Source organism: Sinocyclocheilus grahami, unplaced genomic scaffold (genome assembly GCF_001515645.1).
Source record: "Sinocyclocheilus grahami isolate Dianchi unplaced genomic scaffold, SAMN03320097.WGS_v1.1 scaffold831.1, whole genome shotgun sequence".
In the NCBI taxonomy this organism is placed as follows: domain Eukaryota; kingdom Metazoa; phylum Chordata; class Actinopteri; order Cypriniformes; family Cyprinidae; genus Sinocyclocheilus; species Sinocyclocheilus grahami.
Window position 1 is genome coordinate 34,025 of NW_015506010.1, and position 24,856 is coordinate 58,880.

Sequence of the window (24,856 nt, forward strand, 5' to 3'; positions counted from 1 at the left end):
GGGGGGGGGGGGGGGGGGGGGGGGGATCTAATTATCAAATAGTCCAAGGCGATAACACTAACTAGCATTTTTAGGAAAAAGAAAATCCTCTCTGGGTCAAAATGACCAGAACCCAACATATAGGTTAAATATTGTATTGTATAATTTTACTTGGCTCATAAAGTGAAATACAATTCTTATGTTACCATTACATCTGTTTTACTTCATCAGAATGCATGATTATTGTTGAATGGCAATCGATGGAGAAACAGGCCTCATTAAGGAAGCTGAGGAATAGTTTTCGCCATTGACCATGAGTGCACATGAATGTTATGACCATTGAGTTTTGATGTGTACATCTAGTTGTAAAAGTGCAATTCTGTAGAAATCCACCAGAGATGAGGTATGTAACTGTAACTGGACGTTTGGCTAATTGATTACCATTTTCCTGAATATCTAGCGCCATGCGCTCATAGTCCACTTCAGCAGAAATGTGTGAGCTCAGCACTGGTTACTGGGCTGTAATTGAAGCCATTAGCAGCGCTGCAGTGTAGTAATGGACTCATATGAGTCTTCCTCCCACTAACTGATTCAGTCATTAATCAAAACCTCTTTGACCAGGGTTCGACGCAGCTTCACCATACAATCCAACAACACCTGCGATGCCACACACGACCTGTGCATGCGGGTTTCCCGTTTATTCAAGAGGGTCTGGCTGCAGCCTCGCACTTGCACTCTCAGACATGCATTCTCAGGCTTGCACTCTCAGACACTTGCACTTCCGCTAGCGACGTCACTTGCAGTCTTTTATTTTTTTTTATTTTGTTCTATTTATTGATTACTTTTTGTTTGAATCTCTCAACATTTTACAACAGTAGCCAGGTGGTGAAGACAAGAAAAAAGAAACTAAATTACGAAGTCACTTGCAATCGCCACTTGCACTCTCCGCTACCTGCGACCTCACTTGCAATGGACACAAATCGTGCCTGTTGGCAATGGAGACAAGACGCTGTGGTGGTGATTAAACGATTAAAACAAATTTAGTACTATAACATACAGGGTCCTGCAAGAAAAAGACAAGACCCACAAATCCGTGGCTACAGAACAGCAGAATATGAACGCAATGTGCAAAGTCGCTAGCGGAGGCACAAGTGTCTGAGAATGCAAGTCTGAGAATGCACGTCTGAGAGTGCAAGTGCGAGGCTGCAGCCAGACCCTTCTCCGTTTATTTCTTATTCATTCAGTGAAAATAAAGCAAGCTGTTGGAAAAGAGCATTAGCCCCTGCTGGTAGGTGCTGTAACTACACCATAAAGCATCTTTTCTCTTTGACAGCCATTCAAAAAACATTTGTCTAAAGTCACAAATATATTTAAATGTATTAAATGATGGGAATTGGTAATGTAAAATTAAATAACAAATGTTTTAGGTTCAAAAAGCCTTGACTACACTGTAAAAAGTTATTTTTTCAAGTTAAATAATACAAAGATTACTGGAGTACGTTTACAAGAAAATACTATTTCAGTCTTTCTACTAATTTCACGCTTAATTCAGTGTTACTTGCCGTTTCTTTATAACTAATTGTGAAATTTACTAGCAATTTCTGAGTGAAAACTGTATACACCAATTTTTTTTTATTTTTTCCTTTTTTTTCAGTGTAATATTATAATTGGGCTATAAAATATTACAAAAGTGCAGAACATAGCCTCTCTCATTTGACAGCCCTTCTTGTATTGAGATTGATGAGAAGTGACGATGAGAGTCGGCAGTGCTGGAGTGGATCGCTACCGTTATTCATTTTTGACAAATCTCTGTATACATTAGCATTAGCTCTGTATACATTAGCAAGAACTCCTGAATATTTTCACACAAACGCACACAGATAGACACCTCCTGCAAGCATGTCAGTATTGCAGGCTTCAGACAGGGTAATGCCCACACCAGAAATACCACAATATCAGAATCTTTATTTCAGCCCCTTTGACAAAACACACACACGCACACACACATTTTGAAAGAAGTCCCTTATGCTCACCAAGGATGAATTTAATCAAAGATACAGTAAAAACAGTATGGAATGTTATTAAAAAATATTTATTTTTTATTTCTTTATGGGGGGGTGTATTGGGATATACACAGTAACTCAGGACTTCAGAACTAGGAAGGCCAACCTTCCAAAGGACTAGAACTCTATAACTGACATTATATTACACACTATACAGCCACTTACTGCTAAAAAGTCCACCCAACATCAAAGTGGTTCTTATTCTTTTGGTGAACGTAAAGCAAGCTATTAGAAATAGCATTAGCCCCTGCTGGTAGATGCTGTAACTACACCATGAAGAATCTTTTCCCTTTGACAGTCATTCAAAAACAGTTCCTATGAATTCAAAAATATATTTAATGGTTACTAGTGGTTAGCTCACATACTATAGACCACTGTGGTGCTTATGTGGGAAATTCAGGCTCCAATTTGACGTGCAACATGTTTTGATCCCAGTAGCCCTCTCTAGAATTTTCTCTCTATTGTTTGCCAATAAAAAATAACTAAAATCCCTAAATTATTGTTAGTAGTATTATTAGTATTTTTGTTTGTTATATTCAATAGAATTAATATTATGTTAAAGGACAAATGAAAACATGCTGAAAATGTACTCACCATCAGGCCTTCTAAGATGTAGATGAGTTTATTTCTTCATCAGATTTGGAGAAATGTTGCATTCCATCACTTGCTCACTAATGGATCCTCTGCAGTGAATGGGTGCCATCAGAATGAGAGTCCAAATAGCTGATAAAAACATCACAATAATCCACAAGTAATCCACACCACTCCAGTCCATCAGTTAATGTTTTGTAAAGTGAAAAGCTGCGTGTTTGTAAGAAACAAATCTACCATTAAGACATTTTTAACTTATTAAAATACAAATCCAAGATCCATAATTGACCTTTCGCAAAGACCCACCCCCCTTATGCCGAGTTCACACTGCAGGATATTAGCCCGATTTTTCACTCGCCTACAGGTTTTGCGAAATCGCAGACAAATGCCCGACATCGGAGGCAAATCGGTGCTCGTTCACGCGAGTGACAATCACACAGTGTGAATTATCAAAGACGCGATCTGAGAGAATCACCGACACATCGCAGACGCCCGCGAAATATTTGGCATGCTAAATATCTGGAGCTGTCGGCGATTCACAATCACGCTGTGTGAAATGAGTTCTGACTGAAAAACACATCGGCGATGACCTACAGCCAATGAGAGACCAAGATACAGGGCAGAGGGAAGTTCGGGGTGGAGTTATAGATCAGAATATCAGTATTTTAATAGATATATGAACAATTATATCATACAGAAACAAGCACAAACATTTGCTTGACCAGCCACAACATCAGCATAACAGTTACCGCTAAATTATTTACCTCCAACTCTCTTTGCAGAACACCCAATCCCTGTTCCCTGCATCTCCCTCCTGCATAATCAGTTTTTCTTTTTCTCCTTGTAGCCGGAAATCAGCTCACAGACAATTTGTGGGTTATATATTTTGTTTTTAAATAATTACAGTCTCACTGGAGAATGTGGTCTGACACACGCGGGTTCTCACGTTATTTCCTTATCACTTCTCGCGTGTGTTTTGTTGTGAAACGTAGTTTGCGGACCAGACAGAGCTGTCGGCGATTCTTCCTATTGTGAAGTCATGCAGTGTGAAACCCCCTGTCGTGGATCCATCGTGCAATGTGAACACAGCAGCAACTGAATGTTATCCCAGATAGTCACGCAGTGTGAAAACAACGGCGATCCGACGAGTTTGAAAATCGTGCAGTGTGAACTCGGCATTAGTTACTGTTGCTATATCTGAAAAGCCATGGCGCTCTCACACCACACATCATGTTCTCACACAGTAAAAATTAAACAAAGTCTAAGCTTCCAAATTTTGTCATTTTTAAAAAGAATTCAAACAATAAATATTGTTTTGTGGCTCTGTAATGTGTCGTGACAGATTGCTGTAGCGTCTCAGTTCAAGCAGCACATGAACTGATCATCTCTTCCTCTTTCCTAATTATAGCAAGAAATAAACATGAATGAACATCAGAAGGTGTATTGTTTCAACTGCAGAAAGACATCAGTACACACCATTTTTTAAGTTCAAGTATACTGACATTAATCTACGAACTCGCCAGTTTGGTTTGTTTGTCGGACAAAATGGGTTACTCCCAGCGAAGGGTGAATTACACTTCCTCCAGTGAAAAAGTCGTCTTGTCTGAATCAGAAGAGAAATATGCACAGATCAAGCACCATTTACAATTGAAAACAGTCCAAAACAGTCATTACAATTTTTTTTGGTAGATTTTGATGTGAGAGACAACAGGGGGTGGACATTATTATGGATTATAGACTTCTATTTTGGCCAAACGCATTGGTTTCAAGGTAGAACCTCAATGATGGATTTGTTTCTTACAAACATTCACCTTTTTGCTTCACAAGACGTTAACTGATGGACTGGAGTGGTGTGGATTACTTATTGTGATGTTTTTATCAGCTGTTTGGACTCTCATTCTGACGGCACCCATTCACTGCAGAGGATCCAATGCTGAAATTTCTCCAAATCTGTTACAATGAGGAAACAAACTTTTTGAATCTTGAATGGCCTGAGGGTGAGTACATTTTTAGCAAATTTTCATTTTTGGGTGAACTATTCCTTTAACGCTGTCCAGCCGCATTGTCACCAGTGCATACCGTATGTGTGCCTCACGAAACACTGCTCTCTTCTGTAACAAAGATATCTTACCGAGCTTACAGACTGCATTTCCTGTATTGCGCAAATCAAAAGACAGACAAGAAAGGGTGGAGTCGAGCGGAGGAAGAAAGTGCTGCATCACTCCCCACTTCCTATCTCTGTTTTCCATGAGTCGACAGATTAAGGAATGGAAAGAGACGAAATTAACCCAAACACACAAAGAGGCGCGCTATTTTTAGAGCGTTTGTAAATCAGCGTGTTAGCCAACACTCTCCGCCCCCTTGACTCCATGATGACATCGAGCGATAGCTGTCAACAACCTGTTACCAACACCAGCAGAGGCCAGAGGACAAAACTGACGGGCTATTTCCCCAGTTAACCACAGCTTACATCGGGGCTTTTGAGTCCTGAATAAACTGTGAGCTGTACATTGAAGGATGTCTCGATTTTTATAGCAGCACATAAACAGTTCAACCAAACACTTGCCTACTCGCTGGATCGAACTGATGTCACGTTGTCGTAATCCAGACATAGTTTAGTTGTGACTCACTGGTTGTGATTCAGTCCGGTTGGTGGAGACTCGTACTCCTGATCTAGATCTGTCTGTATTAGCGCTGTTTGCTATCACTGCCTTACTATTGCTCATACTTAGGCATAGTATGAACTCATCCTGCATATTTTTGTCCTAAAGACATCAATGTTATGGTAAATCAGCTGCGTTAATGTGTTTGGTCTTGGCAGAATAAATCTGCTACGTTACTGAGACTTGCTACTGCCAATACATCCACAGACATGCTGCTGTGAGCATGTAGAAAATACTGCTGCTGCACATATAACATACATGAAATAACCCCGTAGAAGATCTATACAGGTGGAGCTGGGGAAGGTGGAGGGTTTCTGAAGCGTGCTGCAACTGCTAAAGTAAGCACTAGCCAAGTATTTGAATGTTGAGCAGCAAGCTCATTGGCTGCTGACGTGAAAAGAAACCAGTCAGCTGCACCGTGTGAATAAGGACATGATTATCAGATTGGGTTATAACCTATCGGTCTGCACCATCTAGAGTTTCAAGACAGAACTTTGTATATCTTTGACCACTGCATTGGTTTTTGCCATTTTCGTGTAATGTTTAAAATGTGTTTAGAGATACCTATGTTCTGTTCAGGAGTGCCGATGCTGATCGTTTGGTCTGAAGAATTGCATGTCTAAAAGAAGTGCAAAAATGTTAGCTATGTGAATGCTAGGCTACTCTAGGCTAAGAAAATTAAACCTTTTCTTTGACTTGATCTTTTGATCATGAACAAATATGTAATTTTTAAACTTTTTAATGTTGTTATTAAAAATAATAATAATTTAAAAAAATGTGCATAGCATGAGGACTGTTGTAAATCAGCTGCGTTAATGTGTTTGGTCTTGGCAGAATAAATCTGCTACGTTACTGAGACTTGCTACTGCCAATACATCCACAGACATGCTGCTGTGAGCATGTAGAAAATACTGCTGCTGCACATATAACATACATGAAATAACCCCGTAGAAGATCTATACAGGTGGAGCTGGGGAAGGTGGAGGGTTTCTGAAGCGTGCTGCAACTGCTAAAGTAAGCACTAGCCAAGTATTTGAATGTTGAGCAGCAAGCTCATTGGCTGCTGACGTGAAAAGAAACCAGTCAGCTGCACCGTGTGAATAAGGACATGATTATCAGATTGGGTTATAACCTATCGGTCTGCACCATCTAGAGTTTCAAGACAGAACTTTGTATATCTTTGACCACTGTGATGCCCTGGCTGTAGTGGGGTCAAACAGGGGTTGTGATCTGCAGAGGCGGAACATTATCTCCTTATGTTCTCAGGTGCAGAGGCCTAAAGGTCACGTGACCTCATAATGCCGGGTCACTTTACTCCATTTCTAACACTCAATTAGAGAGAAACCAGACATCCTCGCACGCAACGAGTCACATGCACACACACACCTCTCTATCTTTAATCTTAAAGGGATTCCAAACCTGTATGATTTTCTTTCTTGAGTAGAACATTAAAGATGCTGATGTTTCAACTGTTTTCGTCCACAAAATGAAAGTCAGTGGTGTCCAAAATCTTTTTTTTTTTTGTTTTTTTTAGAATATCTTCTTTTGTGTTCTGCAGAGGAAAGGAAGTTATGAGGGTTATGAGGAATGACTTGTAAAAAAAAAGATAACATAATTTAAAAAAACAGTACTTGTTACAGAAATAATAACAAGTTAATAATAACACACACACAAACACACAAATATTTTGAAGAATGATGGTAACCATTTCTGCTCCTCACTAACTTTCATAGTACTTTTTTTTCCATACTATGGAAATCAATGGCTACCAGCAACTGCTTGGTTACGAGTATTATTTGCAATCGTCTTTTATGTTCAGCAGAAGAAAGAAACTCATACAGGTTTGGAAAAACTTGAGGGTGAGTAAATGATGACAGATTTTTGGGTGATCCATCCCTTTAAGCACACTTCTTTTTCACAAGTTCATAGCAGCCAACCTTTGGGGTCACAAGTTTAATTTCTAAGGAACAACTTGCTAAAGTGTATATACCTTGATGTCGTTTTTGCTAAAAGCATCTGCATAAATGTAATGTTAAATGCATATAGTTGTTCATTGACAGTGCCTGGTGGGCTATAATGTAGCCACAACAAGCAGTGGAAAGCAACTATGATATTTTCCTTTAAAATCACACTTGCATACTCTCACACCCACTTGCATTCAAACATACAAACAAGCATATACACACACACACACACTCACATTTGATCTTTCCAGGATGTGGTGTGCTGTGCTGTGTGCACGGACGGGGTTTCCCTCCACACCACTGCAGCATTTCCGCCTCGGCCGCGTGCTCGTCTGTGCACGATGCTAGCAGAAGAAATTGCAATTTTAAATGGGCATTGTTGCTGCTTTGCTTTTGTTCTGCAATATACTTTTGATTGGTTGGAGGGTCAAAGTACTGTATATTTATTTATTTATTTGTTTGTTTGTTTGTTTTTAGCAATATCTCAAAATAATAGTTTTACAAAGATATCACCAGTTGTAGTTTGCTTGATATACACAAAAGAACAATTAAAGAGCCTCCAAATTCAGAACTTTACATTTTCAGTCTTGGACGCAGCTTGTTGGCGCTTTATTCCAAATGTGATTTCACATTTGCTTTTAGGAATGTGGTTATTGCCGGAATTGGAGAAGTGATATTGTCATAGCAGCCGGAGTTACGTCTGGTATTTATCTAGTTGTCCTGCCAAAACGCTCTCTCTCATGTTGCCACCTCCAGCACTGTGACAGGCTGTGTGTTTTATTTAGAGATGAGATGCTCGCAGTGATTCACAGCCCACCAAGGCCCTGAGACATGTGCGGCATTACAAGATTCTCTATTAAACACGTTCATTTACCATTTGTAACAACTACATTAAAATGTTTAGCCGGAGAAGCTCAGTCACAGGACAACTCGTGAAAATTACAGATAATAGTGAAAGGGACGCATGTTGTTACACATGATGCAGCTGACAGGTGCTTGAGTTTTGTGACAAAGGCCAATATCAGTATAAAAGTTATTATAGTGCCAAATCACTTTTCTTATAATTCATGATTTAAAATTGATTCACTCTGTTTTATTTATTTGTATTATAATTATTTTTTTTTTTTGTGACTTTGTCTTTATTTTGTCAATTTATTTTGTACAGCACATTGGTCCATAGTAGTTGTTTTTAATTGTGCTCTATAAATACATTGAAATTGAAAATTAAAATTAACTGACACTTAGAAAATATTTTCTTTAAATCTGTAATGTTTGTTTTGGGTTTTGTTTCTTGTTCATTGTTTTCATGTCTTTTATTTTGTAGTTTGGGCACAGTCATGTTCTGTCATGTGATTCCCTTGACTGTGTGTAATGTTCTGATTGGTTCATGTGTCTTGTTTCTCACTGGTTGCTTCTTGTCATGTGACCCTCATTGTTTGATATAAATAGCCCTCATGTTGCCTTTGTTCTTTGTCTAGCTTTAAATTGTGTAACCTGCTGTTGGTGAGTTGTATTTCTGTTATGCCAAGTCTGTTTCAAGTCAAGTCTTCGTTTGTTTGGATTATTTTAAATAAACCACATTTAGGTTCATCATCACAACTTGACTCCAGTGGACTAAATGTTACAGAAAGCTAAACCAGGCCATAGAGGATTACGTGGAGGTCTTTTGTGGAGTTTATCATAAGGTAGACTTTAAGGATAGCTTCCTGAAAGACATTTTCCATTATGGTTTGGATAAAAATGTATCTCGTTTAATGCCACGTAATACCCCTTAATGGATTTTCTGAAAAATACATTGACTTTGCTTTGTTGCTGGCTGGTTCACCATTTACTGTGGGGGTTGCTGAGGAGGAACACAGCTATCCTACAGTACCCGCCACATCAGAACTTTTCCACGTCCCGACCGTCATGTCAGGAGTTGTTCACGTCATGCCTGCCAAGCCAAAGCCTGCCCACATCATGTCTGCCAAGCCACAGCCTTCTCACGTCATATCTGCTACTCCAGGGCCTGCTCGCGTCATACCGGCCACTCAAGAGATTCTTCACAACATGGCCGCCATTCAAGAGCTTTGTCGCAAGATGGCCGCCACACAAGAGTCTCTTCGCAAAATGGCCGCCCTTCTAGAGTCTTGTCACATCTCAGCTGATCGTCCAGAGTCTTGTCACGACATGGCCACCATTCCAGAGCCTCGTCCCATCATGGCCGCCATTTCAGAGTCCTCCACTTCTTCTTTGTCTGTTTCTGCTCCACGGTCCAGGTGCTCCAATGCCCCATGGTCCAGACCCACCTTTGCTGCCTGCCACAGCTCCACAGCCTAGTTCTACCATGATCCAGGGCCTGTTCCCCTTCACGGGCCTGGCCCTCCATCCCCTGGACTCTGTGGGTTTTGTTTGTTTTAGAGTGGGTGTTTCACTAGGGCGTCAGGTGCCGCCCTTAGCGGGGGGATATGTAATGTCTGTTTTGTTTCTTGTTCATTGTTTTAATGTCTTTTATTTTGTAGTTTGGCCACAGTCATGTTCTGTCATGTGATTCCCTTGTCTGTGTGTCATGTTCTCATTGGTTGTCTTAGTCATGTGTCTTGTTTCTCATTGGTTGGTTGTCATGTGACCCTCATTGTTTGATAAAATTAGCCCTCATGTTGCCTTTTGTTCTTTGTCTAGCTTTAAACTGTGTAACCTGCTGTTGGTTGAGTTGTGTTTCTGTTATGTCAAGTCTGTTCATGTCAAGTCTGTTTCAAGTCTTCGTTTGTTTGGATTATTTTAAATAAACTGCACTTGGGTTCATCACAACTTGACTCCAGTGGACTAACTGTTGTTTATTGATATGTACAGCAATAAACTGCTGTTTATTACAATAAAATAAGTACCAATAATAACAAAATATGATGATAATGATGTTTATGTATTTCATTTACAGCAATAAATAAATCCTTAATAGTAAACACCTGACACTATATACAGGTGCATCTCAATAAATTAGAATGTTGTGGAAAAGTTCATTTTATTTCAGTAATTCAACTCAAATTGTGAAACTCGTGTATTAAATAAATTCAATGCACACAGACTGAAGTAGTTTAAGTCTTTGGTTATTTTAATTGTGGTGATTTTTGGCTCACATTTAACAAAAACCCACCAATTCACTATCTCAACAAATTGGAATACGGTGACATGCTAATCAACTCAAAACACCTGCAAAGGTTTCCTGAGCCTTCAAAATGGTCTCTCAATTTGGTTCACTAGGTTACACAATCATGGGGAATACTGCTGATCTGACAGTTGTCCAGAAGACAATCATTGACAACCTTCACAAGGAGGGTAAGCCACAAACATTCATTGCCAACGAACTAGCGGGACCAGGGAGACCACCGACGTACCCGCAGTGGGCCAGCGAAGTGGAGCACAGGGACCCAACCCGGGAGGCTTCCAAAGACTTAAACTACTTCAGTCTGTGTGCATTGAATTTATTTAATACACGAGTTTCACAATTTGAGTTGAATTATTGAAATAAATGAACTTTTCCATGACATTCTAATTTATTGAGATGCACCTGTATTTTGTTTGTTTAATCACATTTATTATTTGTTTAATCATTAATTTATGTTTAGCAATAAAGAAACAAAAAGTAATAGCAGTAATAACAAAAATATGTTTATTTGTTTATTTACAACAATAAAGAAATAAATAAGAGTAGCAATAAAAACAAAAATAACATTGATTTATGTGCATCAATAAATAAACAAGTAAAAAATAATAATAAAAATTTTATTGATTTATATAGCAATAAAGAAACAAATAATAACAATAGATAAAATATATAAATATAATAGATTTATTAATTCATTCATTGAAATTAATTATCAAATTACACATTTTAGGATACATTTTTACCATGTGGCACATATGTTTGAAAGAACTCATGAAATAGTTTGATGAGCAAACTATTTCTTGTGTTGATTTTCTTATTGAAATAGGATGTTGGACTGTGTCATATAGAAAGGTTGTTGTTATTTTCATGTATCCAGTTTGTTACGGTTGGTCAGAAACATACGGTCATGGACGAGAGTAAAGACAGACTTTGTTGTTGGTTTTCTAGGTAACTGGGATCCGCAGGCATTTGTTGAAAAGTTTGGTCTGGCTAGACCAGTGGCTTCACTCCAGTTCCTCACCCAAAACCACAAGGACTAGAGGACACCTCCATCTCAACTTTGACCTCTGGCTTTCACACACTCTATGGCTTGTTTTTGTCCCAATATCTAGAATGAATGTATTGCACATCAGTATTTAGGTGAATGTTAAACTAATAAAAGATTAATTGTTTCCTCATGTCTGAATTATAACTTGTATTAATGTGTTTGATGTAATATCACATATCTCATACGTTCACAAAAATCTCAATAAATATTATATTCATATCATTTCAAGACTCCTTTTTCTGAATGTGAGCAGCATGTTTATAAAATGTTATTAATGAGAAAAAAAACTACTATCCCACAAAGTGTATTTTAGGAGTTTCTCCCACACTCTAGCTCTGTTCCAAAACCTAGAGTGCCTTGCTGTCAGCTGCCAACATAGAGAGCCGCCATGGAAGCTCCTAAATGACCCATATGGAGCACTCCACATAGCAGAAAATGTCCAAGAAAATGTACATTTAGGGGTGCAACAGCTTTTCACTAGGTGCAGTGACTTAAAGGAACAACTCTGTACCTTATTTATGTCTAAGAATCTATTTTTAAGTTATGTCTAAGGTTCTTATAGTTTTTTTTCTGCGTACAGTATGTGTAACGTAAATTTCGACATCAGCATAGTACAAATGCAGTAAGATTTTTCTAACTGCATGTACAGTTTACACTCAGCTCAAACAAAGTACACTCACACACAGAGCCGATCCTCCCTATACGCAAAATATGCAAGCTGCGGAGGGCCCCCGAAACACCAGGGGGCCCCCTTGCTCTCAAATATGATTTAATTTTAGTTTAGTTTTTTTAATTTGGCCAGTGGTTATGAAAACATGAATGATAATTTTTTTTAATGCGGTGCGCTGTCGCCCTTTCTAGGTAAAAATCAGTATGTTCTGCGTAAATATCAGAATGCAGAATACGTTCATAACCACTCATACCCCACTCCACTGCCCCCACTCCCACCACAGTTTTGCATAGGGCCCCCAGAAGTCTAGGATCGGCACTGCTCACACATGCATCTTGAGGTTTTGTTTGGCACTAGTTACTTTGTCCACAATGTGGCAACACTGTCCCAACTAAGTGTGCCGCACACAACCTGAAAAGTGAAGCCAAAACATTTCAATCGCCCCCCTGGTGGCTGGCTGCAGTATAGGTCATAAAACCCACCCTCTCCATGTAAACGAACGGGACGTGAGCCAAACAAAAAAAAAATCTAATTACACTTCAAATAAATTTTTCCCAGAGATGCTTTCCAACATTTTAAGTAGTTCTTATCACGCTGATTTTCTAATAAGTTTGTTAGTTAGTTATTTGATTTTTATCACTCATAACTTCTGGAAAGAAATAGCGCAGACTAGTGTGCATGTGTCGAGCATCTATGTTTGTGCATGCTATCAAATGGAGTACACTTTGAAAGGCTGTGCACTATATGCCTATGCTTAGTGTTCGTGTCAAAACTAAAGTATACTTTTGGCTTAAGGGTACATATTGCTATTCTTCGTTACTTATAAGCACATTTTAGGTGAAGATGAGGTACCAAGTTGTCCCTTTAAGGGGTACAGCCCCAGTGACAAGCTGAAGGCCGTGACACACTCGGTCAACGTTGAGCCGTCGTTAAACATCTGTTAACACAGTTTTTGCTCTACACCTTCACCACTAATCTGACCCCATCTACAGCTTTTTGGCTGATTGAGCATGTTGAATCAGTGTTGTGCATTCTGGTAAACAGATCACTCTGATTGGCTGAGAAAAACATGGCTGTTTGGAATGAAGGATGTTGTTGATATGAATGATATTCAGAATGGTAAGCAAGTCCTAGTTTTGGTTGTCGTTTTTTAAATGATGAATATAGGCTACTGCCACCTGCTGGTCTGGAGAGTTATTTCCTTTCACGCAGACGCAGAACATACAGGTGCATCTCAATAAATTAGAATGTCGTGGAAAAGTTCATTTATTTCAGTAATTCAACTCAAATTGTGAAACTCGTGTATTAAATAAATTCAATGCACACAGACTGAAGTAGTTTAAGTCTTTGGTTCTTTTAATTGTGATGATTTTGGCTCACATTTAACAAAAACCCACCAATTCACTATCTCAACAGACAATGTCAGACAATGTGCTCCTCAAGTAAAGCACTCTCACATTTAATTCCAGCAGTTTGATGGTAGCATGTTGCTAAGCTAACGAAGTGATACATTAATAAGCATAAAAATATGTGGTACAAACCAATATTGGTTCAAATAATCAACTTTAGATTACAATGATGTTACCAACATGTTTGAGTGTTGAATTCTTGGATGGAGTTTTTGTGTGGTGTATTCTGGAATTGGCTTTTCCTCAAAGGACATGTAATGCACGCTTTGGGTAAAATGAGGAAGCAATGTCCAGCCTTCAAACTTTCAGAACAGCCTTTATGTCGACGATACAACTATGATTACTTAAAATGCTGTCTAGGCAGCTCAAAAGATTTTTAGACAGAACTCAATACTTCCAGATCACAAAGACAAGATACAATCAAATCACGTGTGCACACACTCACACATACCACTACGGCTGGTTATCGGCATACTATCCCATGGCCTGTCCGATTCTCCCTGAAATGGACAGTCTACTTCTCTGGCTTTCTTAAAGGCATAATATGTCATTTTTGCCACTGGAGGGCGCGTATTCAAAATAAACAAATAGACAAAGGCGTAGTTTGATGACGCTGTGACTGAGTGTGGAATCATGGGAGTTGTAGTCTTCATCCCCACAGCTGATGCAATCCGACGGGACTCGGGCAGAAATCATGTTCATGGATGAGCTAATGATTTATTAACATAGTAGTATGAAGCCGGGTGAGGCTGAAAGCTGTCGAAGTGAAACGAGGCGCTGAACGAGCGTGACACACGGCTCGAAAGCAGCAGAGCTTTTATTATGCCACAGTCGACCGCTTCCACTCCTTCCGGTCGTGCGTATGTGGGGTAAAGCAGCGCTGTTTTATCATACTAGATACATTTGAAAGTTCTGTTATAATGCTACGGTCGTCACCTGTCTATTAAAACGCACAACATATTAAAGCGTCTTTGGTGTTTCCATGTTTTCTACAAAACAAAACCGGAAATCGAGGGGTTATGACGTCATTGGCAGGCGACACAATGACACTATGGGCACGGGCCGTGTCACTGGTTAAAATAGCTTATTTCTCTGGATTGAAACATTCTTCGAAACATTTGGGATAATGTAAGTACACAAGTCAGCAAAATATATAACACTGTTCTAGTGGCTTTTGGATATTTTAATTAAAAAAATCGTACATATTGTGCCTTTCAATAATCCACCCTCACTTACAAACCGCCGTAGTGATGCATTCCTGTTTTCTTGGCAGTGAGAGTAGGCCCGGACTCTTCCAGACAGCGCAATACCACACAAACCAACAGTAATGCAGTTTGCGCTCTCTGGCCGCTCTGAGGTTAGACGTGCAGTGGAGGTTGAACGTGATGACTTCATGCCAGTCTGCATGTGAAAGATCTAGACAGATGAACAAGAAAAGATGGACAGAAACAGAGGTGTGAAAGTAGCTTCAGCGCTGTCACACTTTAGAAAGTGTGTGGAAAGGCAGGCGGGATGTACGTCAGGGGCAATAGAGGAAGTAAGGGGGAGGCCACAACTCAACCGGAAGCCGCAGTGGAACTACGACCAAAATACTCTCCACGTGTTACTTCAGGACAGACAGAAGGGGGCACGGGTTCACGACGAGCCTTTTTTATTATTATTGTGGTTTTACGTATGCACACGTTTACAAAAGAAAAATACACTTTTTGTAACTTCACCTCTCAGTGTTTCTCAGACAAGCAGGTTTTGTCTCACCTGAGTAATTTTTAGTTTACAAGCATTTTCATAGTGCACTATTTCTGAGCAGACTTATGTAATAATTATAGACATGCAAAACAAAGGCGGATGATTCCGCAAAAAACTAGTTTCAATTCATCTCAGACATATATCACATATATATATATATATATATATATATATATAGCACAACACTTTCCATACACACAAATACATATATGTGTTACTGTATGTAGTGTTCATAAAAAAAAATATTAAAAAATTAATAAAATAAATAAAAAATTCAAAGTTTACATAAAGCTAAATAATTCATTCATTCATTCAATGTGGCCTGTACTGAAACCAAAAACCCATTACAAGTTTTATTATTATTATTATTATTATTAACATAATAGCAGCTGTATATGTATTGTTATTAATATTATTGGTATTGGTATTCTTAAAATAATAAATAAATAAATAAATAAATATATATATATATATATATATATATATTTAACAAATGTATTATTTTCTGCTACAGAATCATATTATTATTATTATTATTGTTGCTGGTGCTGTTGTTGTTATTATTGTTGTTTGTTACTAATGTATTAATTTTCTAGGATTTATTCATAGAATGTAATCCCTCTCCACTTCATTTGTTACAGAATGTATATATAAATGTATTAGTTAATTAATAATGTACTGAGCCATCTGTTACTGTAGGCAATGTTCAAATCACACAAACTATTAATTGTGGTATTGTGCATCATAATAAATCATTACAATGCATTGCAGAGCTGTATTGTGTGAAGTCTCTACTGACTCAAAATGTCTATAGCATCTAATCCCTCTCAGCTTCACTACTGGGTGTGTAAGGCTGGGTCACAAAAGCTCCTCTCTGGAAAAAAAAAAACTATCGGCTGCAGATGAGCATTTCTGTCTCAGAGGACAGATTGATATCAATACACCAGATGTCTGGAAAAAGGGCCGGGATTTAGGGAAAGTACTTTGATGTGGATATGATCAATGTAAGTTAGTGGTTTAATCGAGCAGGCAATAGTGTCTCATCTGACACACATACACACACACGCTCTGGCACACTCTCGCGTGCATTCATACTTTCACAGACGGGCAGATCATTTCTCTCACATACTCCGACCTCGAGTGCCACACACACACACACACACAAGCAGGGCTCCTGCAGGTCTTTGTGCCTCGGCTGGTTAAGCCAGTCTTTGGTGAATCTCACCATGTCCCCTGCATGAACTCAGCAGAGCATTGATCAGTTTGTCCTGTTTGCATTTGTTTATTTTCTCAGACTTCAGTGGTCTCACACACACAAGAACAAAAAAGCTTCTCAAGGATCGGCAGCAGTGAAAGCTCAGATTCTGCACTAGCCAAATAAGCAAATATTTTCTGATTAATTAATACTTTTAAAGGTCAACAGGTAGTGAAAGTAGATCAGCCATGATATATTTAGTTACCGCAGAGGTCCGTAAAGTTCAAATCATAAAGTTTTAAGGTTCTGGAAGTGATTTTATCGGTTTATTTACTTATCAATTGAATAATATAATATAATATAATACAATAGCTTAAATTCAAGTTCATATATATATATATATATATATATATATATATATATATATACAACAAGATGTAATATGTTGAAATTAAAATAACTTTTTAAAATACTCGAGCTAAATCGAGGTGTCCTGTCCTGCTCCTGGAGGGCCAATGTCCGGCAGAGTTTAGCTCTAGCCTGACAAACACTTGCCTGGACGTTTCTAGTGAGTCTGAAGACCTTGATTATCTGATTCAGGTGTATTTTATTAGGGATAGAGCTAAACTCTGCAGTATATTGGTATGGAAGCCCGTTTCCGCCTGAATAAAAAATAGAAAAAAAGGTTATTGCGGCTTTTTATCTCACAATTCTGACTTTTTTTCACAGAATTGCGAGATAAAAACTTGCAATTATGACTTTTTTTCTCTCGCAATTCTGATAACACGCAATTGCGAGCTATAAAGTCAGAATTGATTGATATAAACTCGCAATTGCATGTTATAAAGTCAGAATTGCGAGAGAAAAAAGTCAGAATTGTGAGATATAAACTCGCAATTGCGAGTTAAAAAGTCATAATTGAGAGATATAAACTCGCAATTATGAGGAAAAAAGTCAGAAGGGTGAGTTTTAAATCTTGTACAAAATTGGTAAAATTATTATATACTGCTAAAGATCAAGAAAAAAATACTCTAAATAAGATGTACAAAGCCATCTGAATATTTGCTAAATCAATTGGTAGCACATAAATAAGATTAAAACGTGCATTTTTAAACTAATCTGAACTGTAGACATTACCACAAAAAAAAAATTATAATAAAAAATTCAATTCAATTCAATTACCAATTGATTTGTCCATACGTCATATATATGGTTTTGAATTAAGAGACACTTTTAAATGTTAAAATTTATTTTAAATATTTTTAATTAACAATTAATTACATTGATGACTTTTTCTATCCCATAATTTTTTTTAAAAACTGTGTATTATATTTTACACACGCTTGTACCATTGTTTTGCATGCTGCCCTGTCCATAAGCACAGTACAGTACACAATGTATTGTACCATCTGACAGTCCCTAAATAAGTGTTCCATTATTTATATGAATAATCTTCCCATCAGCCCGTAGAAATAAGCCTTGGCTCTGGGATATAATAGCAGCGAGAAACAGCTACTGGAAATGCCCCTCGCACAGCCTGGAAACACACAAAACTAATTTGATTATACACCCGTTGCGGCCTTGTATTTTTCCGCCGCATATTGAAATTAGCGAGATCAAGATCTAGGATAAGCAAGCGCTTCCCCGGACTCCCTACATGCAAAATGCATGAGGGGAGTCCTTTTCAGCCTGCAACCATTCCATAGTCAAACTCTAGTCAATCATTCATTGTACAATGTGCTCGCTCATAATAGTTGCGGAAATAAAAACACAAGCGGAGCTCGACAGGTGTTAGGCAGTTTTTCCAGTCTGGACTCCATGAAAAGGCTTCCCTTAGGAAAGTGCCCTGACAGACCGTGCTTTTCCTATCCAAAGGGAATTCCCTCGTCTGTTTTGCATCCCTGAAAGAACAGTTGGGATCAGGCACTGAGGAGATAAGTGTGGCCAATGGCAGGATGATTTTCCACTAAAACAGCTACGTAAGGATGCAACGGTTGGAGACATTTAAAGGTCAGAATGTATTTATAATGCTTTTATTTGTTTATTTGTGGTCACCTGACGTTAAGGTCTTTCGAGATCCGGTTTGGCATTTCAGAAGGACAAAACATTTTCAACAAAATAATTTCCAGTATCACTGTAAGTACAGCATGATTTATATTGCTTATTAATTAAGATAGTATGTATATGGATTTTGTAGAGCTATGTGGATAGCAGCAATCAGTTCTAATGAACTGCAATCTTGTTGATTATATGTTTGACTTTTCTTCTGTTTTTCAGATCAAATCTCAGAGGTGTTCATGATGAAATATTTGTTTTTCTATCTATGCCAAGTTCTAAAATATTTCAATTGTGTGTGAGTAAAAATACTTTATTATATATGTATATATATACACACACACAAACAATGGAGGGCATTGGGGTCAAAAAGGTTGAGAAGCACCTGGTTAAGGTTATGTTTCCAAGCATCAGCCATATGAAAATCATTGTTTGTTTTGAACATTTTTGTTTCGTGCTGTTGAATGAACACTGACAGCCTCGTCATCAGTATACACAAGTGCTGGCACACGTCATGGGTTCAGTCAGTGGAAATAGAGTCTTTACTTCCTCTATTTTGGTCTATAAAAAGTAATATTCAAATTATGAAGTCTCCACTCTATTTTTCAATATTGCTGCCACTAAGCTAATGAAGTATGTGTGCATTTCCTCGTTTACAAAAGTACACTTACATAAACAGATGCTACAGAAGTTCATTAAATGTGTCCCTCCAAAGAAAACAGAAATGAATAGAGAGACCTAATTTTAGCACATATTTCAAGAATACTGATTCACAGGCATTTGATTTAATGTGACAGCACCAGATTTCAAGTGTACCTTAGAGACGGCCTGTTGCATTGTCAACATTCTTGGCTCAACGAACAATGACACATTCCCATCCTGATTGGATCAGATCATATATTCATATCTGGGACATAAAGTGGGAGTGGGGGGAGATCCCCTTCAGATTCCCCCAATGGCAGATTCACAGCGTCATTTTAGCAGCTCACCTACACACATGTTGCATCTTGCCCATTGAGTAGACATTAGACTTTGGAGTCCCCCTCGAGTGTGTGTCAGTCTGCGTTTATTTATTGTAGCCCCCAGAACACACAGCATGATTCAGACCCCCTCCCACACACTCCGTTTTTTACTTCATTAGGCCATATCTGTCAGCTAATACTACTACACTGTTTATGTATCAATTGCCAAAGCAGATAATTCCAGAGTTCAGAACGGAGTGTAGTTGATTTGGCAGTCGTACGGTTGTTGGGGATCACTGGGGACGCAATGAGGTTAATCGAGGGAGTTGTTCATTGGATGGATGGATGCATCCAATGAATTGTCTTTATATGGATATATGCATATGCCCCGAAAAGTATTTCAACACTTAAAGGGATATTTCACCGAGAAACAGCTACTGGAAATGCCCCTCGCACAGCCTGGAAACACACAAAACTAATTTGATTATACACCCGTTGCGGCCTTGTATTTTTCCGCCGCATATTGAAATTAGCGAGATCAAGATCTAGGATAAGCAAGCGCTTCCCCGGACTCCCTACATGCAAAATGCATGAGGGGAGTCCTTTTCAGCCTGCAACCATTCCATAGTCAAACTCTAGTCAATCATTCATTGTACAATGTGCTCGCTCATAATAGTTGCGGAAATAAAAACACAAGCGGAGCTCGACAGGTGTTAGGCAGTTTTTCCAGTCTGGACTCCATGAAAAGGCTTCCCTTAGGAAAGTGCCCTGACAGACCGTGCTTTTCCTATCCAAAGGGAATTCCCTCGTCTGTTTTGCATCCCTGAAAGAACAGTTGGGATCAGGCACTGAGGAGATAAGTGTGGCCAATGGCAGGATGATTTTCCACTAAAACAGCTACGTAAGGATGCAACGGTTGGAGACATTTAAAGGTCAGAATGTATTTATAATGCTTTTATTTGTTTATTTGTGGTCACCTGACATTAAGGTCTTTCGAGATCCGGTTTGGCATTTCAGAAGAACAAAACATTTTCAACAAAATAATTTCCAGTATCACTGTAAGTACAGCATGATTTATATTGCTTATTAATTAAGATAGTATGTATATGGATTTTGTAGAGCTATGTGGATAGCAGCAATCAGTTCTTATGAACTGCAATCTTGTTGATTATATGTTTGACTTTTCTTCTGTTTTTCAGATCAAATCTCAGAGGTGTTCATGATGAAATATTTGTTTTTCTATCTATGCCAAGTTCTAAAATATTTCAATTGTGTGTGAGTAAAAATACTTTATTATATATGTATATATATACACACACAAACAATGGAGGGCATTGGGGTCAAAAAGGTTGAGAAGCACCTGGTTAAGGTTATGTTTCCAAGCATCAGCCATATGAAAATCATTGTTTGTTTTGAACATTTTTGTTTCGTGCTGTTGAATGAACACTGACAGCCTCGTCATCAGTATACACAAGTGCTGGCACATGTCATGGGTTCAGTCAGTGGAAATAGAGTCTTTACTTCCTCTATTTTGGTCTATAAAAAGTAATATTCAAATTATGAAGTCTCCACTCTATTTTTCAATATTGCTGCCACTAAGCTAATGAAGTATGTGTGCATTTCCTCGTTTACAAAAGTACACTTACATAAACAGATGCTACAGAAGTTCATTAAATGTGTCCCTCCAAAGAAAACAGAAATGAATAGAGAGACCTAATTTTAGCACATATTTCAAGAATACTGATTCACAGGCATTTGATTTAATGTGACAGCACCAGATTTCAAGTGTACCTTAGAGACGGCCTGTTGCATTGTCAACATTCTTGGCTCAACGAACAATGACACATTCCCATCCTGATTGGATCAGATCATATATTCATATCTGGGACATAAAGTGGGAGTGGGGGGAGATCCCCTTCAGATTCCCCCAATGGCAGATTCACAGCGTCATTTTAGCAGCTCACCTACACACATGTTGCATCTTGCCCATTGAGTAGACATTAGACTTTGGAGTCCCCCTCGAGTGTGTGTCAGTCTGCGTTTATTTATTGTAGCCCCCAGAACACACAGCATGATTCAGACCCCCTCCCACACACTCCGTTTTTTACTTCATTAGGCCATATCTGTCAGCTAATACTACTACACTGTTTATGTATCAATTGCCAAAGCAGATAATTCCAGAGTTCAGAACGGAGTGTAGTTGATTTGGCAGTCGTACGGTTGTTGGGGATCACTGGGGACGCAATGAGGTTAATCGAGGGAGTTGTTCATTGGATGGATGGATGCATCCAATGAATTGTCTTTATATGGATATATGCATATGCCCCGAAAAGTATTTCAACACTTAAAGGGATATTTCACCACAAAAAAAAAAAAAAAAGTTGCTGGTACCCATTGACTTCCATAGTATGGAAAAAAGTACTATGGAAGTCAATGGGGACCAGCAACATGAGGGTGATTAAATGAAGAGAGGATTTTTATTTGTGGGTGCATTTCATAATACAAATATCAAATGGCATTTATTTTAATACTTTTCAAGTTCGTAAGTTTTATTTATTTGTTTATTTTTGGTAGGGTTTGTAAAGTTTTAACTGATTTAAAACAAATGTAAGATATACTGTGTGTAAGGTTTTAAATGATACAATTGTAGATATACTGTGCATGTCCAAATTAGATATTAGATAATAGATTATATGGCGATGTAACTGGAAAGTTTGTATCATGTCTGTTTATGACAGCAACATCAGCCTCTGGTTTGGAGTGGGGGGGGTGGTGGGAGGTATGAAGTTATTATTTTGAACACATTCATAATTTATCAGGCTCGAGGCCAACGTACACATGTCAGCTGGGTCTCGGGTACAAATTGTTACCTCATCACTCTGTCTATTGCATCAGCATCCTCTGAGCATTTCGGCGCATGCATGGCAGGCTGGATTTCTACTCTCGCTGGGTAATAGGAGCGCTGTGCCTGTGATTGGCTTGGATGAGGAGTGAGGAATTTTAGTTGGACACGTGGGAAATCTCATGAGCCACCCTGGCCTCCTAATTGGATTACATACAGACAAGTATGTCATCTTATTCTATTTTGTTCTATGTATAATAATATATAGCAAGGTCTATTGTTTATTATTATTATTATTAGTATGCATTTTAACCATGCCATGTATAATATACTTTAAATTAAACGAGCATCTACATAATGGTATTTTTTTTATATTTATAAAAATAGTTTTCCATTTTGTTATTGTCCTGTTCGAGGGGTTGTATATCATTAGCATGCTTGTGTGTGAACCACCGGCTGGCAGGGTCTGTGTTTCCCCTTCACTGTTATTCTCCCTAAACAAAGTCAACCATTTGCAACAAGGGGCAGCTTTTCTTTATTTCTTCTAAAAGTCTCAGATAAGATATTTTCTCCCTGGTTTCTAAATTGGTGAAACGCGACCCATGACGTTGTGCCCTCTGCGGTTCCTTTAATGGCTGCGGGTTCCGATCGCTTTTCCACTTTGTAGCTCTCAACCGGAACCTCGCGCACCAAATACAGGCAGCGAGGGGCGTGGCCGGATCATGGCCTTATTTGGAGTTTCCACTTCAGTGGCGAACTTGGCGCTCGAGGCCAAAGCCAAGCCTGCAGTATTTACACGCGATTAACTCTCTGGCAGTTACAGTCACAGTTACTGGTGCTTCTCCTGGGCTTCTGTTGCAGTCAATTGCTTAAAACACGTTTACAAATGATGCATTTGAGTCTTCATTTCTATTTAACTCGCAACACAGACTGTTGAAATATGAGACTCCACTCTCATGATATTCTATTCAGTCGGATCTGTGAACTTTTTATGAACAGTCTGATACTTACCACATAGAGAATAGGCTACAGTAAACTGCTAACAAGTGGCCCTTGTAATATAATTTGAATAAGCATTTAATAAGCAAGATAGCCTGCAGAACGCATGTTATATTGGGCTAGGAGCTTCTATATGACCAAACAGACAGAACTATTTATTTAGCTATTAATTTACACTCAAGGTAAAGTACGGGAAAAAGAAAAGCATTAAAGTAAACTGACAGGTAGCTGCGTTTTTAAATAGCAATGTCTTGCAATACATGGCTCTCTGGAAAAGTGTATCAATCATTCAGAATTATTATTCTGCATTGTAAAAAGTGGCTGTGTTGGTGTAACCTATAATGTATCCAGGCATATATCATTGTAATTCATTATATCATATTTGAATTGAATAAAAGCAGTCAATTTAGACCAGGAGAATGTATTAAAAGGCTGTACACAGCTGAGTAGGCAAGTGGCTGGCGGGTTTAGTATCAAATATGGCACGGATGCTGCATTGCTTTTGTACAAATGATGCCGCGTTACTCCAGACTTAAACTTGTCGATTGTAACGAGAGAGCACATATTTGATCTTGTATAATTGATTATTTCTTTTTTTCACAATTGTCTATTTTCATCAATAACCCCCATGTCTATATTTATAATTGTATATTTAAAACATTATTTCTTCATAACATTGTGAACTAGGCCTACTGCATTTGTAAATGCATTTGTTCCGCCTCTGCATTAAACAAATGCACCTTTTTCATGCAGCTTCAGGTGCACTGCAGGTAAAAGTGTCCCGGTTTTTACAGGCATGCGCTCTCACAGATCTAGTGATATCCATGCTCACGATATGTCTTTAAAACACTTCTTACTCTTCGTAAGAAAACGTCCCTTCACTGCTCCACTGAGCACTTATGTTCCTGCTGCCGACTCTAATGTTCCACTATGAGGAGCTTCCATGTGACGTCGAGCGGCCGTCTAGCTTTGTGTGTCCATATATGGTCATCTACGTCACGCACTTGTTCCGCCCCCCTCGTTGAACAAGAAAGCGTTGGAGTTCCCTGCGCTCGCAACACAGCGAGCCGCGCTACACTTGTGCAATCACCACCACCGCCACCGCCACCAACAACATCTCTCTACTGATCCAGAGACCATAACACTTCACAGAAAGCAAACACAAAGCAGTCCTCGCGAGGAGACATCAGCGCGGTGCCCGTTGCGCGCTCGGATACAATTCGCAAAGGGATTGCGATCTCTTTCTGTCGCTTTTCGAGAGATTTCAGAAGACTGGAGATCGATCGGGACGGAACACCTGTGCGTGCTCATTAATGACAGACTGAATAACTGCTATGACAGGTAAACTAGCGGACAAGATCCCTATTACCATGAGCAGTTTAATCAACACCATCCCTGACAGTCTCTACCCAGAAGAAGACATCCCCACTTCTATGAACATTTTCACAAACCCGGACTCTATTTCGCACTACTCGCAGATGAATCCAGGTAAGGACGCAAAGTTTGGGCTCGCTCCTCACTAAGC

General features: G+C 38.8%; 2 protein-coding genes and 1 long non-coding RNA gene across 3 annotated transcripts in view; 2 read left to right on the plus strand and 1 right to left on the minus strand.

The window, feature by feature from the left end:
- The window catches only part of LOC107562645 (phosphatidylethanolamine-binding protein 4-like), an 18,801-nt gene extending 7,292 nt beyond the window's left edge, over positions 1 to 11,509 (plus strand). The window contains exon 4 of the mRNA XM_016247320.1: positions 11,354 to 11,509. Within this exon, the coding sequence (XP_016102806.1) occupies positions 11,354 to 11,445 (92 nt within the window). The 3' untranslated portion in view covers positions 11,446 to 11,509. The remainder of the gene's footprint in view (positions 1 to 11,353) is intronic.
- LOC107562647 (uncharacterized) overlaps positions 11,467 to 24,856 on the minus strand; it is a 21,517-nt gene continuing 8,127 nt past the window's right edge. Inside the window, exon 3 of the long non-coding RNA XR_001606009.1 lies at positions 11,467 to 11,513. This is a non-coding gene — a long non-coding RNA (uncharacterized lncRNA). The remainder of the gene's footprint in view (positions 11,514 to 24,856) is intronic.
- Positions 24,423 to 24,856, plus strand: part of LOC107562644 (early growth response protein 3-like) — a 3,973-nt gene continuing 3,539 nt past the window's right edge. Inside the window, exon 1 of the mRNA XM_016247319.1 lies at positions 24,423 to 24,819. Within this exon, the coding sequence (XP_016102805.1) occupies positions 24,666 to 24,819 (154 nt within the window). The 5' untranslated portion in view covers positions 24,423 to 24,665. The remainder of the gene's footprint in view (positions 24,820 to 24,856) is intronic.